This window comes from Mercenaria mercenaria, unplaced genomic scaffold (genome assembly GCF_021730395.1).
Source record: "Mercenaria mercenaria strain notata unplaced genomic scaffold, MADL_Memer_1 contig_3143, whole genome shotgun sequence".
Lineage (NCBI taxonomy): Eukaryota > Metazoa > Mollusca > Bivalvia > Venerida > Veneridae > Mercenaria > Mercenaria mercenaria.
The window spans coordinates 23,121-41,016 of NW_026461256.1; the positions used below are offsets into that span (position 1 = coordinate 23,121).

Sequence of the window (17,896 nt, forward strand, 5' to 3'; positions counted from 1 at the left end):
GATACAGTTTCTAGATTTTCACTCCGTCATAGACCTATTTTCCACAAGATATCAATAGATTTGCCTGAAACAAAACAAAGAAAAAAACGAAAAGAAAAAGGGGTGTTGAATAGTATGCAGTGAAATGCAAGTCAGCTGAAGTCAGGTACCGTCATATTGTCACACAATGGGTCCGCAGAATAAACACCCTACTTTCGTTTTCTAGTAAACAACTCAAAAACATGTGAATATAAGCATGAAAAGTGTTTTTTTTTTATGCAAAATTCATTCCACCAGTGAAATAATGCCCATTTGGCCTCCGGTTAACACACAAATGCGCGAAAAATAAAAAAATAGGATCTATGTATTAGGGACTTCTTTCAAAGCACATTTTTGACCGAATTACTGCTATTTAACCTTGGTGTTCTGTATATTCTATAAACGTACATTATTACAAAATACAAGTTGATGTACTTGTTTAATATGGGTCAGTTTCAGTGTTCGGATGTACGCCCATTTTCAGCATTATTTCAGTTATATCATGCGGTCAGTTCATCTAACCATCACTTCTGGGAAAGACCAGTACTGGAACCTATAGTTCGTAAGCAGCTGCGTACGTTCTCACATAAAGAATCCTAGTTAGTTGTAGGGCCAGAACCTATAATCCTGTTTCAGAGGTTTCAGAGATTAAAGTCCAGAAATGTATCACCTACACCAAGACCCCGGGCTTAATATGGGCTGCCGGACATTAGTTGAATCTGCCAACATTCCACCATAGTGTTTCCTATCAACACAAATTGAAAATCATCATCAAACATATTATATACAAACTTTCATGGGGCTCTCATTCCATTTCCTTTTAATAGATCAGTTGTTATTGCTCAGTTGTGACGTAGTGACAATGTGAGCTTTTGTGGTCATGTTTTGTCTGCCGTCAATTTCGTCTGGTGTTCATGCTCCAACAATTTCTTGTTTAATATTTATAGTAATTTTCTCAGAATATATTGATTGCCAAATGCAACCTTCAGAACAAGTATTGTTCTTTTAAATTATTATCTACATATGATACAATATCTTTAAATGTGTTAAAAATCTATGTACATCAGTGGAATACATATAAAACGGGCAATGTCGTTAATAAAACAAAGAATAAAAATAAAAAATAAATCCGCACTGGCTCATTAAATTTTGCAAAAACATGGCCTGTTTTTGTTTTTTTTAGCCCAAAGGAAACAACGAACTTCTTCCGGATAACCTTACAGACAATTGTGCACCAACAAACAGGAAAAGACACTAACGTCGTTATCAGTTATATCCAAGTTTAGTAACACTATGGAATAACCTTGACCTTCGGACACGCAATGTTAACACATATATTTTAAGAACAAATTGAAGAGCAAATTTAAATCTCCAACTGTTCCGCATTTTTATCTAAAAGTAGATTCAATAATTATGTTCAAACACGTATTAGAAACCGATGTAGCAACTTCAACAATGATCTCTTTTATAACCATTTACAAGACTATCCTGATTGCTCTTGTAGGCATCATGGTATTAAAGATGTGGAACACTGTTTTTGAATGTAGCGATTATACCAATGATTGTCGCTTGTTATTTATCGATACTCGTAGATTCCATTCACTTAGTACTTACAAATTACTTCACGGAATTGATTCACTAACTAATAAGGGGAACAAAACTTTGTTTCTAGAAGAACAAACATATATAAAACACACATAGTTTCTCTACCACTGCCTCCTGTATCATCTGACTATATATCTGATTTGAGAACTCTGGGTTGGACTGGGTGTGGGGATGTGACAGCAGGTGTGGTGATATTGCATTGAATCATTTTGCGCTTGATTGCGTATGTTGTTGTCTTTTTCGATTTTTTTTCTCTCTCTTTTCTTTTTTCTTCTATTTAGATAGCCGTTATCTTAACTCTTCTACTATGTATAGGTAAATTAAAGATGTTTTTTCACAATTATTTCTAGCGGACAGATTTTTCTATAACTTTACATATTTATAAAATGATGTATTACAAGTTAAATATAAAAGTTAAAAATGAGAGGTACCCGTGCTTCTTTTTTCAATATCAAAGTTTATTAAGAACACCAAATTGGTATTTTTGTCTGAAGAAACAATACATACATGTCATAATAAAACAAGTGCAAACTGCAATTTACATTAAAAATTCACTCTGATGATACTGTTTTTGCATCACAATTAATGAAACCACTATAATAACTGTGCATAAAATGTCAACATATAGATATATTAACACAGAAAAATATTCTTGGCAGATGTCGAAAGTATCTGAAACTGAGAAAAACACAAAGTATTTCCTAAAGATATGAAAAATCTAGCGGACAGAATTTTACCAAATTTTGCATTACGTAAGCTAGAACTAGGTCAAAAAATTCTGAACCAAAAAAAAAAAAAAAAAAAAAAAAAAATGATACCATCTCGTGCATGTTTACAAGAAGAAAAAAAAGTTCATTCCTCCCACAACAGTATTTTTTCATTACCCCACCCACCTAAAAATTATGAACCTTTTTTTCTTACACAACAAATTGCATAATGTTATAAACAGTTTCATAACTAAGTTTCTTACTCACATACTGAATAACGCTCCTTTAATGTTTCATGCCTCTAGGTCAAATACTTTTTGAGATACATGTACGTGCTACACAAGCTTTCGCGCCATATTACGTATATATTTGACTAAGTCAAGGGACATAAATCTGGTTTTACTGAGTGAAACCTCAAATAAAAGCCCTGGTCTTGTAAGGGTTCATGACTCTAGGCCATATACTTTTTGAGGTACATGCGATAGAATGTTTAGGCCCTTTACGTACATTTTGACTGTCAAGACCCATAGCTCTGGTCTTACTACGTGAAATCTGGGATGGGGCACAAAAAGTATAACGAAACTTTTAGCAAGTCACATTTGAACTTGAAGGAGATAGATCTACGTTAAGACTTTCTGGAATTTTATCTGACTTAGAGTCGGCTGAAATATTACTCGACGAAATAGTTTAACTTGGATGTCAACAATGTATTCGATTCTTGGACACGAACTTCCTACGACTACTCCACCCATGAAACACCCTCACTTTTAAAGGTAAAATATGCACGACCTATAATGTCAGTATGTAGGATATTTCTGCGCAAGTGTGCTGTATTATGCACTTTCGGAGGTGCATTGTGAAGTTATTGCTTGCTGCGCGATTAAGTTGCGCACAAAATATTGTGATGAACTCCTTTAATATCTGAAAATTTTATTTTTTTCTGCACTCTTCCGAACAAAAATCCGCCATTTAATAGTAGTTTAATCTAACATTAATTAGTTTGTTTGTTTGTTTTGGGTTTAACGCCGTTTTTCAACAGTATTTCAGTCATGTAACGGCGGGCAGTTAACGTAACCAGTGTTCCTGGATTCTGTACCAGTACAAACCTATTCTCAGCAAGTAACTGCCAACTTCTCCACATGAATCAGAGGTGGAGGACTAATGATTTCAGACACAATGTCGTTTATCAAATAGTCACGGAGAACATGCCCCGCCCGAGGATCGAACTCACGGCCCCGCGATCCGTAGACCAACGCTCTACCTACTGAGCTAAGCGCGCGGGTAACATTAATTTGACACCCAGGAACGGACCTATTTCTAATGTTGGTAAACCTTTTGTAACACTACTGCAAAGTCACCGAATGTGTTTGGATGCACTGTAGTATTATATGCCTTGATATAATTTTGGTTTGCTGTTGTTTTTATACAAATATGATTAAACTAAGAATGACTAAGTCAGTATGTTATACCTGAAGAGACATGTATAACGGCATAATCTTATGTAATAGTCATGGTTTGACATAAATGAAAAGCAAAGGAAACTTTTATTGTAACTAATCACAACAACAATTTACGCTCAAACAAAATTTGAATGAATTTCAGGCTGATGTGAATTAGACTGTTACTGAAAATAGTATGTTCAAAGATTTAAGTAATGAGAAGATAAGAATTCAATACACTATACAATTACAATGTAACCGCCTCTGTATTTAAAGTCCATTCACCAGTGAATTAAGATTTATATCACAAATAGTCTTATAGATCTACTGAATTAAAAGTTCTAGACACTTTCTCCTAGGAATAATTAGGCAGTATATAAAAGAATGGATTTATCTAAAATAATAATAATACATAAAATGAAAATGAATAAATGGCAAGGAAGGTAATACACAGCAGAATATTTTAAATACATGCACGTGTATGTTAACAAATATTACTAATTTGCAACAAAAATGAGTATTATCTATTTACAATCACTTTATTAATATAACAACAAAAACAGTAATAACAATACATAATATTACTAAATTTATACGTACTAAACTGTCATTTGCTATTTAACAACCATTTTGAAAAGTACAAAAAGTTATATTTTCAAATTAAGCACACATTTTGATCAGTATAATAATTATATCATTAACAAAAATTCAAAAGTTCAAACACGCAAAGGTATATTTTCATTCATTTTACTTTCGCACACTAATAATAAAAAAACAAAAAAAATAAATAAGATAAAATACACGTTAACTTGTATTTAAGAAAACGGGTATATATCATGTATAAAAATACGCAGGTGCAGAATTTTGATATTTTACATGTATCAGAAAATGGTTTAATATCACGCCATTAGTACATGCCTAAAATTATTTTCCAGTGGGTTTCAATGGACCACGATCGTGCAATATTTTTCCATATCATGGCGTGGAACGTTTTCATATCGGACGTGGAATGTTTTATTAACGTTGTAATGGAAAGAATCGCGTGACGTCCATGGCGTCCACGCGCACGTTGTGACAACAAGTTGACGTCATTTTTGGGGGGAAATAATAATGCGAGTCAGTTTGATTTGTATATTGCATTTTCGGAGAAATTATTTTCGCATTTTTCCTGTCTTTCGTTACATATTGATAATTTAGATATAACTTAATCATTTTAGAGTGGAAATGTAATAAAAAGGTTATCATCTTTGTATGTGAATATATGCACTCGTTCTTTCGTGGATAATATTGCGCTCCTAAAGTCGCGCAATATTACCGCTGCAGAACTCGAGCATATATCCACATACAAAGTTAATAACCTATAAAATTAGATTCTCTTTTACGTCAGTGTATGACAACAACGTTATTTTATTTTTGTTGTCATTTTATTCCATTATAACATATTTTTGTAGTTTTATGATTTTTCAACACTGGCAAAAAGAATTAAAATAAGAGAATGAGAGAATGAATAAGATTTTTTCTATGCCTTCATTTAGCGCATGGGTTCAAATGGGCAATATTTCACTCGTAGAATGTATTTTGCATAAAATAAGACACATTTCATACTTAATTTGGCATGTTTCCGAGTTGTTTACGCGAAAGCTAAAGAAAGATGTTTATTTTGCGGACCGCTCGCTGAAATGTGGCAATATGATTGTACCTGACTTCAGCTGACTTGCATTTCACTTGCATTTCACTGAATACTATTCAACACCCCGTTTTCTTTTCGTTTTCTTGAAACAAATGTATGCATATCTTGTGGAAAATTGGTCTGGGACGGAGTGAAAATCTAGAAAATGTATCAAAATGGATCTGAAGTAACTGAATGTATATGCAATAAAGAACAATTTCTTGTACTAGTACATAACCATTAGCGTGCACGAGTAATGCAAATTTTGCGTTAAGCCAAGACTTATTCACCGAATGCATCGTTGTAAAAACGGATAATCAAATATACCTTATCATTTCTCTGAACATATACCATCAAACTGGACATTTTCAGTCTTTCAGTTTCAAGTTAAATGTGCTATAAATTTATCTTTAGATCAGAAACAATTACAAAATATAAAAAGGACATGTGGACTTGTAAATTCACTAGTGTTCAAAAAAGTTTACATGGCTATAACGTTTATAAATATCTTTTTCTATGCTTCCCCATAGCAAAAAAAAAAAAAAAAAAAAAAATGAAGTTTTCAGTTTTCTGAAAGCTTTGATTTTCGTATACCTTGCCTGCCGAGCAACCCGTAAGGTCAGTTAACATTAAAACGGTAAATTGTCGATAAACAGATAACATTGATTAGAGTCAGAGTTTTTCATTTGTAATTTCTCTCCTGAAGTGTTGTTAAAAACTTCTGCTGTGACAGAAATATCAACTTGCGAATGTATAAAGTAAGTGCAGGCAAAATTACCTGGTCGCATTAGTGACACTTTCAATGATTCATTTTGACGATTTGACTAACAACATGCCTGAATCTATTCACCCTCCGAGTTTGATACAAGTAGAGAAGTTGTCAAGTATTTCCAGATAACATGTATCTGTGTGGGTGGTATGAAAATTGTCTACGGTAGATTTGGTAAATTCCATTAGAGAGTTATCATTTCCATCTTTTTTTATATAAATCTTTAATGATAACATGGTGATTAAATTAAATATATTCCTGTCAAAGGTGAATGTCATCAGTCACAACGCTGTACATGTCTTCATGTCCGACAACTTCTGTAAGTAAAACAGCTTTGAGAATTATATAGTGTTCATTTATCACGGTTTTAATAAGTTTCACTCTTTATTTATGATATATTACTTTAAAATATATTAGTTACATAATTTTAGAATTTTACCTTAGACTTTAGATAAGACAACAAGTACCTGTATATTTCATTTAACTTCTCTTTGTTTCTTCCCGCTTTCTTTGGAACCATTTTGGCAGCCAGCTAACACTTGCCTTAAACAAGTAACAAATGGTATTTTACATAGTGAAACATAACATAGACACATGAAAATTGAAAGGCGAAATTTATTTAACAAATACAAAAATACAGTTACAGGTTTGAGTTGCTTTTTTACAATGTATTGATTAAGTCATAAGGTATCTCCTGTTGTAGTGTAGACGAATGAAATTTCGTAACACAAATCAAGTCTAATACTACATGTATTACCTTTGGTAGTTTGGACATGCACTATATAACCTTGGAAAACCATTATAAAGATATGCACACTCTATGAATTATTGTAATTTGTAAATGTTGTACTTTTCAGTTATTTCACGGGAACTATGTTTCGTCATATTTTTAACTTATTGATATCGCAACCGCATTGTTTTAAGGAAGCAACCATGGTGCCTCTGAAAATTGTTTACACTGTCGATGTCCTGTTCTTTCGATATTACGGTGCTACAATGTATATGCTAGCTATATGGTATATGATACTTATAGATCTCTATAACATCATAATATGAAGTGGCGTTAATGTTTATATTCTTGTCAGAAATATTTTCCATAAGTTAGAGTATTTTTTTGATATGGTCCACCGTTACTGTTTCATTACATTCATTATTCCACCTTCAAATGAAGTTCCGTGCAAGTGTGAAATATATTTGAAACTTTTCAATGAGAAGTTATCTGATTTATTCCATTATCGGCTGAAAAAAATCGTGGTAAAGAGGCAAATATTTATTTGTTTTCATGAATTAGTTGCTGTGTGCTCTCTCCGTACTTTAACTTTCACAACTGCTTTATTAAAAGTATTGAGAAAATTAACTCACTAACAACCGGCTTAATCAAATAGTAAATTAAAGTACATTTGTTGTACAAGTTATTTAGGTTTTCTGTTTATAAAGGTACTGCTCTTAGAAATAGACACATAGATAAAATACAAAACATATATTATACCTACTTCATCGGACTCTTATATAAAAATATACAAACCTGACAAATGCTCGACAAACATTTTCCTATATATGTTATGCATTGATTCGTCAGTGATGAATTTTTCAGTTCATCAATTACTTTTTCCAGGTTTTCCTTTTGTACCTAGTTTAGAATTTTAAAAGGCATTAGAATAAAAGTTCATCTTTCTGTACCTAGGTAAGAACTTAAAAATGCTTTTGTACTTACAAGGCAAGAATTTAAAATGCATTAGAACAAAAGTTTGTCTTTCTGTACCTAGGTAAGACTTTAAAGATGCTTTAGAATAAATGTTTGTCATTCTGTACCCAGGTAAGAATTCAAAGATGATTAAAAATAAAGGTTTACAGATTTTGAGATTTATGCAAACCTTAGCACGAAAGACTGCTCTTCATAAAACGATTCCAAAGTTTAGTTTAATAATATTTTATTGTATTTGTTATTAGGCATATGTACAATAGTATGAACACAAAAGTAACATATACAAATGGATTGGGCCACGAGTTATATCAACATCAGCAAACGGCCCGTTCCACAACGGTGGAACGATTCCAAAGTTACAATAGTAGGAGGCAAACTCGTCCTTTCATCAGCAGAGATATTTTCTATTCTAATAATTATGCTTGTGTTTTTGTTAAAACACGCTTACGCTAGAATGACGTTACGTTAATGTGCGGTGACGTCAAGGTTCTTCTTGAGACCAAGAAAGAGCGCTATTATATTTCATCTACTGTTTTAGATTACAGGCATATGAAATTGAAATAATGTATAGCAAAACCGTGTTTTAACACTATTTATACACTCGGGCGGTGATTCGGGCTGCGCCCTTGTGAAATTATTACGCCCGACGTATAACCGCCCATCGTGTATAAATAGTGTTAAAGCACTCTTTTGCTATACATCATTTCTTAATTACACAATTTCCTTTCATTAAACCGGCATCATTTACTACAACTAGATGCTTTATTCTTTCTAAAAGTTTGCCATTTTATTATGATAATCAACCGTAAGATAACTTATTTCTTCTAACTGACCTTCAGCTCAGAGAACTGGTTTTCTGTGTCCCTAGCAAGTTTGCGTAAATTCCCAATTGTTTGGTCCCTTTCAACCAGCTGTTCCTTGAGTTTTGCAGTGACATCCTTCTCACTTGTTAACTGTTTCTTGTACTAAACATTGATGAATCTGATTTTTATCCATATTAACTTCCAATTTGTTATTCATCGGAAAAATTATCAAATGACATAAATAAAGATATGACATGCTAATGTTTACGTTTCATATCGAACAAGTCTTAAGTGAAACTGATCTTGGAGTATGACAAACCAAATCAATTGAATTTGCTTAACTGTACAAACTTATTTGAATTTGCCTATCTGTATAAAATTAATTGAATTTGCCTAACTGAAGGTGTGTTGAAGAAGAAAACATAAAAACATTTTTAAGTTAAAATATAAAGTACCGTAAAATACACATACTAAAGATATAATGATTGCTGAGAAGTTGGTTTACCATCATTGAAAAGGCATAAAATAAGATACATAATAACTGGTATTCATATGCTATAAAACAATTCAATGTCATAGTAAAAAGCAACAAACTGCGTCTTTGTAAAACAAAGTGATATGGCTTGTTATTTAATAATAATACATCCAAAATAATAACAAGGAATAGAAGTACATACATTTTTAAGCTGGACAAGGGCATTCGCTCGGCTTGTTTAAACGCTTTCTGCAAATTAACTGACAGCATTCCCAGCATTTTTGTAATAAAAGACCCATTTAATCGGTAATAACTCTAAACATTTTCTAGATGTCATTTATAGAACCAGTCTAGTGCCACATTCATGTATCGAAAATATGTACGGTGCAAAAAGAGACAACAATGATCGTTAATGTTTTACCTATTATGACTGAAGTTTGTACATGCTGTGACAACTATGACGGCTATTAAAGCTCTGCTTGTCCACTGACTCAGTTTTGTTATATTTTATGATAATTTAAGATAATGAGTTCATTTAGTGTGTATGTATAAAAAATCTCTACTTGAGTCAAAGCCGGTGCCAGAGGACAAGAGTGTTGTGGCACATCTCATAACTACTCATGAACAGGCTCAATGAAATAGTTTCAAAGAATCTTCTTATACTTAGTGTTACTTTGACAAGCGTGTTTATTTCAAATAAATGTATCTGTATTCTGAAACAAAATGAAAATTTACCACTTCCTGTTTTATATACGAGTTAGTAATGTCGGTCCATAGGTCGGTTGTTAAATATATCAGATTATTGCAAAGATTCTTCTTCTGGAAGGTTTTAAAAACTTCGTTAGTTATTTTTACTTTCAAAATATGCAGAAGTTGAGCCAGACCAATGTGTAGCGCACTTTGAACGTGTGTAAAGCAACATTGAAACTATCTTTGTTGTGTTACTTGTGGATTTGTTGTGGACCATGTTCAATCTAAGCGTTCTATTGTAACTTGACTGATAACTTGTTCTAACAGGAATTTGCTCTCTCTCTCTTTAATGCTTTTCCGCAAAGAGATATCGCAGACTTTGCTCCCATATGTGGTTAGTTGAAGACATTCACTTTTAAAGAGTTTATGCACAAAACAATAAGCATTAACTTTAAGTTTGGTAACAAATATCTTACCTCAGTAAGCTCCCTTCCTAGGTCACTAGTACTAGCTTGGAGTGTGGTGTTACTTTCCTGCAAATAACAGCTACGTCTCCGCTCCTGTAAATATGTAACTTATTAGAATTTCTTACTTTCAAAGCATATAACAATGGTCTTTTATCCAGTTAAAGTGACGTATAATGTCTCGCAAAAAGTTTCTATGATTTATCTCTATATTATATAGCGTCTTTGTTACGGCGAAGATGATACAGCCTTCTGTCCCTACACAATGAAGGGAATACAATTGATTTGACTCATAGGATTCAAAAATATGTGACATACGAATACTGTATAAAGAGCTGTCGGAAGGAAAGCGCGCTGGTCTATTAAAAATGTTTGCAAAGATGGGGCTGCAGGAGTTGTAATGGGAGAAATATAAGTATCATAAGCAGACGGACGAGGTGTTGGAATGAAAATCTGAAGATTAAATGACAAGATAAAATGACCACGAACATCCACTTGTGCTAGAGATTTGGTTCTTTTGCGTTACTCTTCCTCTATTTGTCATCTCATTTCATTTAAAATCTGGTAGCGTAATCTGTTATTGTAATCGAGAAAATGGATTGAGGAGGATAAATAAAGAAAAAAAAAACAACAAAACAAAACAAAACAAGACGGCCAAGATGGCCCTAGGTCGCTCACCTGATAAACATACCATAACAGTGTAAACATGTTTGACATAGTGATTTCATGGAAACAAATATTCTGACCAATTTTCATTAAGATTGGATCAAAAATGTGGTCTCTTAAGTGTAAACAAGCATTTTCTTCAATTTGACCTAGTGACCTAGTTTTTAAGCTAAGATGACCTATATTCGAATTTGACCTAGATTTGATCAAAACAATCATTCTGACTAAATTTCATCAACCTCGATTAAAAAATACAGCCTCTATCGCATACAAAACGTTTTTCTTTGATTTGATCTAGTGACCTAGTTTTCGACCCCAGATGACCCATTTTCAAAATTGATCTAGATTTCATCAATGTTATCATTCTGACAAAATTTCATGAAGATCAGTTAAAAAATACAGCCTTTATCGAATACACAAGTGTTTTCTTTGATTTGACCTAGTGACCTACTTTTTAACCCCAGATAACCCATTTTCAAACTCGGCCTAGATTTCATCAAGGTAATCATTCTGACCAAAATTTCATGAAGATCAATTGAACAAGAGCTGTCACTAATGGTGACAAATGCCCCCGCAGCACCTTGACCTTTGACCTGGTGACCCCAATGTCAGTAGGGGTAGTGTACTCAATAAGTACTATTAGCATGTGAAGTTTGAAGGTCCTGGGTGAAGTGGTTCGCATGTACAGTGCCTTCATGCAAAAAGTTAACGTTGGCCCCTGTGACCTTGACCTTTGACCTGGTGACCCCAAAGTCAGTAGGGTTGGTGTACTCTTAAAATACTATCAGCATGTAAAGTTTGAAGGTCCTGGGTGAAGTGGTTCGCGAGTAAAGTGCCTTCATGCAAAAAATTAATGTTGGCCCCTTTGACCTTGACCTTTGACCTGGTGACCCCGAAGTCATTAAGGTTAGTATACTCAATAAGTACTATCAGCATGTGAAGTTTGAAGGTCCTGGGTGCAGTGGTTCGCATGTAAAGTGCCTTCATGCAAAAAGTTAACGTTGGCCCCTGTGGCCTTGACCTTTGACCTGGTGACCCCGAAGTCAGTAAGGTTAGTATACTCAATAAGTACTATCAGCATGTGAAGTTTGAAGGTCCTGGGTGCAGTGGTTCGCGAGTAAAGTGCCTTCATGCAAAATGTTAACGTTGGCCCCTGTGATCTTGACCTTTGATCTGGTGACCCCAAAGTCAGTAGGGGTGGTTTACTCAATAAGTACTATCAGCAAGTGAAGTTTGAAGGTCCTGAGTGCAGTGGTTCACGAGTAAAGTGCCTTCATGCAAAAAGTTAACGTTGGCCCCTGTGACCTTGACCTTTGACCTGGTGACCCCAAAGTCAGTAAGGTTGGTGTACTCAATAAGTACTATCAGCATATGAAGTTTGAAGGTCCTGGATGCAGTGGTTCGCGAGTGAAGTGCCTTCATGCAAAAAGTTAAAGTTGTGACGAACGAACGAACTAACGAACTAACGAACGAACGAACGGACGGACAGTTGAAAACTAATATGCTCCCTTCGGGGGCATAAAAATACAGCCTCTATCGTATACACAATGTTTTTCCTTGATTTGACCTAGTGACCTAGTTTTTGACCCCAGATGACCCATTTTCGAACACGGCCTAGATTTCATCAAGGTAATTATTCTGACCAAAATTCATGAAGATAAATTGAAAAATATAGCCTCTATCGCATACACAAGGTTTTTCCTTGATTTGACCTAGTGACCTAGTTTTTGACCCCGGGTAACCCATTTTCGAACTTGGCCTAGATTTCATCAAGATAATCATTCTGACAAAATTTCATGAAGATCAATTGAAAAATACAGCCTCTATCGCATACACAAGGTTTTTCCTTGATTTGACCTAGTGACCTAGTTTTTGACCCCAGATGACCCATTTTCAAACTCGGCCTAGATTTCATCAAGGTAATCATTCTGACCAAAATTCATGAAGATCAGTTGAAAAGTACAGCCTCTATCGCATACACAAGCTAAATGTTGACGGACGACAGACGACAGACGACGGACGCCGGACATCGAGCGATCAGAAAAGCTCAGGTGAGCTAAAAACAGTAATGTTTTGTGCTTTGAACTCTTCCTTTTCTACCGTTTCTATAAACATTGCGTGAATTCAATCTCTTGCTATGATATCAATGAAAATGAGATAGGGTGATAATTTGAAGTCCACTTATGCTAAAAATCTTCTGCATTCTTTGCTAATAACTGAATTTATCTCAAGTCCAACAAAGATGAGGCTTTGCAGTAGTACACCAAACGACTTATCAACGACATATTGTAACTATAATTCTAGATATGGGAATTATATAAATATTTATTCGATAGGTAAGTAGTCCGAAAGACCCTGTAAAACCTATTAGATTTTACTATGGAAGCCCTATTAATCAAATATGTAATCCAAATGGCTATCTGCTCTCAGTAATTTAACTCCAACGGCAGACATAAAATTCATAGCAATGTTACCTCAAGCAATTAGCTCCTTCTAATACTTATGGCCACACAGCAAAGCTACTGCTACATTAAACACGTAATCATTGTGCATAAGTTAGTTTCAAACTGAATATTAGTTTTGCTAGATAAAATCCTCGTACGTGTTATAAAACAAAATTTTAACTCAGTTTTAAATATTTTTTGTTACAGAACTAAATGCTGTACAAGTCTTAATGTTAAAGTTAAATAGTAGGCGGTTGAGGTATGTTGTAGAAAAATAAATCCCTGAAAATTATCCAATTGCTTAGCTTGTTGCCTCCAAATACTGACCTCGAAATTCATGCAGTTATATGTTAAAGCAGCGATTTCGATACATACTTAGAGTTATAAAATACTGAAAAATACTATAATTTCATAGAGCGTACTACGCTACTTCAGCTTAAGGGTAGATATATACAGACAACGATTTCTTGTGATAAAATACATTTTGGAGCCGATTAAAGCAACTCACGTCATCTGTGTATGATAAGGTACAAAGATTCATCTTTAACATAAAAAAGTCGTTTGCCTCCTATATTTAACGCATTTTAATTGGAGCTTAAAATTAAATAGTTAGAGTTTACAAGTGCTCTTAATTTAGAGGGAATGTTAAAACTGAACGAAAATAAAACTGCAGCAATAAATTCATCCTGAAAAATCGCCAAAGACTGATGCCGCCGGAATTGAACGATCTATGTAACAGCAAAATACACCTGAATTACTTTCATTTCTTTATTTGTTTTAGCCAATTTTGTAGGTACATTATGTTAACTTGTATTTAGTACAGTAGTTTTGTTTATTACTGATGATTTAATATAACTATATTTAAGTGTTTTTAAAAGATTAACCTCAGTTAGCTCCCTTCGCAATCCAGAAAGGGTTGTTTGAAGTTCATCGATATTGCTCTTCTCCTGTTAATATAATAAATTTTAGACTTAGAAAATGAACAATACAGAACTTACTTAAATATGCATTTATGAAAAATACAATGAAAATAGTTAAGGACTCTATAACATGAAAATGAAAGTCACGTCCGATATAGGTGAACATGACGTAGTCGAAACTTGACTAAATTGATGCCAACAAGTCGACACTATCAATTAACGTTGTGTCCAATTTTCATTCAAATTTTCATTTACTTAATAACAAGATTAACCTCTGTTAGCTCCTTTCTCAAGCCAATAACAGCATTTCGAAGATCGTCTACGTTTCTTTGAAGATAAACACAACGGTTCTTATCCTGTTAATACACAAGACATAAAAGATGTTACATCGTATTGATGTCAGATTACTAGTTAACGGATGAAACGTATATTGTACTTTTCCTCTTTTGTTAATAAATGCTGTATATTACATATTGGCTTAAAGTTACTCGCCCACAGTTTGGGTATTTTTTTTCAAGATATTCATTTCCACTAAGTTTGCATAGAATGTAAATATGACACTAGAAATGATAAAGTAGGTAAAAAGAAAAGTTAGATATTGGTAGAATTGCAAGAAAAATGTATATTTTCTGCATAGTTTAAAAAGCGTTGCAACGGTTTACTACGTTCTCATGTTGGAAAGTTGGCAGTTATTTCCGAAGAACAGATTTGTACTGGTACATAATGCAGGAACACAGATGATGTTAACAGTTTGCCGTGACATACAGTTGAAAAATGGCTTAAATCCCGAACAAAGAAACCAACCAAAACAAAAAAATAATAATAATAATAAAAAAAAAAGGTTTTGTATACAATATATTTAGTTATTTATATCTTGCAAAAATCTCTGTCAATAAAATCTGTACCGCTAGTGCCCGTGCTCACTTTTTGTGGATTTTTTATGGATTTGTAAAGAAACTTTTTTTCGCCTAAAATGTATTAGTTAGTCCTAAAAAGGACAAAAATCATTTATTGCTAGTCCCTAATCAATGGCATTCATAACGCTTTTATGCATATATAGCAGTTAAATCTTCGAAAGAATCATTGTTTGTATAATCCATTTGTTTACTTTGGGGTTTAACGCCGTTTTTCCATTAGTATTTCAGTTATGTAACGACGTGCAGTTAACCTAACCAGTAGTCGTGGATTTCATAGCAGTACAAACCTGTTCTCTGCGAATAACTGCTAACTTCCCAACATGAATCAGATTTGGAGAACGAATGATTTTAGATACAATGTTTCATGTAACAATATTGTAACATACTTACAGAAATAGCTACAACTTGATCCCAATTAAGATTAAGCTCGAGTTTTACTCTGTATAATTCTACAAAACTTTCGTTGTGTGGTGATCCCTAAAATAAATCATTCATTATAAATGACATGATAAATGGATACTGTAAGTTTTTTTGTACGCTTGTTTTTCTGTGAGTTATATATCGAAACTGCAATCTAGTCAAACGTTGTCCGCTGTTATTTGTGTTAAATGAGTTATTGGCTTCCAAATAATTTTGTAATAAATTCAACAATTTGTAATTTAATCCAACAAGTGAACTTCTTATATTTATAAAGATGACAGATTTCTCGACCAAAGGTCACTCTTTTTGTAAAATAGTAAGAGGGTATGCTATTATAGGGTATGGAGATGTATACGTGGGTCATAACAGAAACAACGGCAAACACTGTAAACACTGTATGAAAGAATGTGTGAAAGAATGTGTTAACAATAGACATTTACAAAAAAAAGAAAAAAATACAAAAAAAAAATACATTTCCGAAGTAAATAAAGGGATAAAGACAAAATAAACACATACAGAATACAATGGGGCACCGCCTTTGAACGCTCAGTGACACTCAATAACATCACTGATTGACTGAAGAACTTAACCTGATTATTTGAGCAGAAACTCCTCAAGACAAAGGGTTTCTCATGAGGGTCTTTTAGCATTAAATTTATTAAACGTGTTGAAGAAAATGATAAACTGCGAAGCTCTGTTGAGATTCCTGCTGAGCATTTTTAAATATCAATTTTATTCAGTTTAATAAATATAATGTGAAAAGACACAACTGTAATATTCTTTTTATCACATGTTAGCCTTTTCTACTGAAACATCAAAATTTCTTTCTGTTTTACCTTTTATAGGAGAGGTCATTTCGACCAACGTCTCCTAAAACAACGTCAATGTCGAAGCTTAATTTCGCTTATGCAATACCGAAATTCTAGCATGGCTCAGTCTGGTCAGGATCCATGCTTTTCGCTAATGGTTTCTTTAATTTCAACAGGGTAAAGCGGACAACATGGATCACAACTAGGCTGCCCCGCGTACCAAGAATTACCTATTTCTGATTGAAAAAAAAAAAATACAACACTGACAATACTTCTTGCCCTATTTTTTCATATAAATGAGATGAATATTGTTTGATTTTCAATGATGATAAAAATACATGATATTATATAATCAGCTATATATAATCAGATTTTTGACTGCACGATATCTCACACATTTCAAATAAAAGGGGGGGGGGGGGGTGTAAAGAGAAGCAGTCTGTTTTTTTTTAATCATAAATCATTAAACATATTAAAATAAAAATAACAACATCATTGTTCGTGGCAAACAGTTACATAGAAAATAAAGGGCTACTCTCGTTAATATCCGTTATTTTATCACTACAGGCAAAATCGGTGGGGCCAATTTTCGCTGTCAGGCCATTGACGTGGTAGCAAAAAGTTATCAGGCAACTGTTGTTGGACAGGTTGTTGGGCAGTTATCATAGTAGTTTCATGATGAAAATGTAACAATACATTCGTTTTGCTCTGCAATGAAAAAAAAAAAAAAAGAAATCGTATTACCTGTATCATCTCTAATAACTTCTGGACAGGATCATTTGTTTGAAGATTCAACTCATCATACGAATTTGTTTCGATTCTTGTCCGACAAACCGGACATGAGATATCATCCGACGACGAGTTCAGTCTTTGATGACGAATGGTTGACAGTATACATGCTTCACAAAAGGTATGCAGACATTTGAGTATTTTTGGATTTTGAAATTCACCATTGCAAATCTTACATGACAGAAATTCCTTCGTTATGAGTTCTTTTATTGTTCTTGACATATTTGATGGCACCAGATATTCTAAAATCTAAAAAAAACAACAAATGATACACCAACATAAATATGCTTTTTTTTAATATAAAATCAGTATGGTAAATTCGCGAGATCATTCTTACAAAAAGCATCTTTCTAAAGGTGAACGGTTGTTTCTTAACGCAAAGAATACATGACATATGATTCAAAATTATATAAAACTAGGATGGGTCCATAGGACACGGATACCCCAACATGCTGCGCCAATCTCTAAATAGAAAAGTTTTTAGTACTGACCATCTTCACACGAAGGATGTTCGACTAAAAGTTTGAGGCAAATTGTATTCAGATAAGGTTGTGCATCTTAGCAACTTTGAATCCATTCAAAATTTC

General features: G+C 33.6%; 1 protein-coding gene across 1 annotated transcript; it reads right to left on the minus strand.

The window, feature by feature from the left end:
• Window positions 1-250: 250 nt before the first annotated feature.
• Window positions 251-17,554, minus strand: LOC128552778 (tripartite motif-containing protein 3-like). Its single transcript, XM_053533841.1, has 9 exons — window positions 17,265-17,554; window positions 15,682-15,768; window positions 14,647-14,730; window positions 14,339-14,401; window positions 10,357-10,440; window positions 8,746-8,877; window positions 7,733-7,837; window positions 6,675-6,750; window positions 251-6,524 (listed from the first exon to the last, which is right to left on the minus strand). The coding sequence occupies exons 1-8, from the start codon at window positions 17,529-17,531 to the stop codon at window positions 6,688-6,690; spliced, it is 885 nt and encodes a 294-aa protein (XP_053389816.1). The 5' UTR covers window positions 17,532-17,554; the 3' UTR covers window positions 251-6,524; window positions 6,675-6,687.
• Window positions 17,555-17,896: the final 342 nt, after the last annotated feature.

What these genes read in the sequence shown, in the direction of transcription:
- LOC128552778 (XM_053533841.1), bottom strand. Translation starts at nt 17,531, where the DNA reads ATGTCAAGAACAATAAAAGAACTCATAACGAAGGAATTTCTGTCATGT. An exon ending in TGAGAAAGGAGCTAACAGAG is followed by an intron (nt 14,402 to 14,646) that starts GTTAATCTTGTT and finishes TTATATTAACAG; the next exon opens with GAGAAGAGCAATATCGATGA. An exon ending in GTTTGTCGAGCATTTGTCAG is followed by an intron (nt 6,751 to 7,732) that starts GTTTGTATATTT and finishes TACTTGTTTAAG; the next exon opens with GCAAGTGTTAGCTGGCTGCC.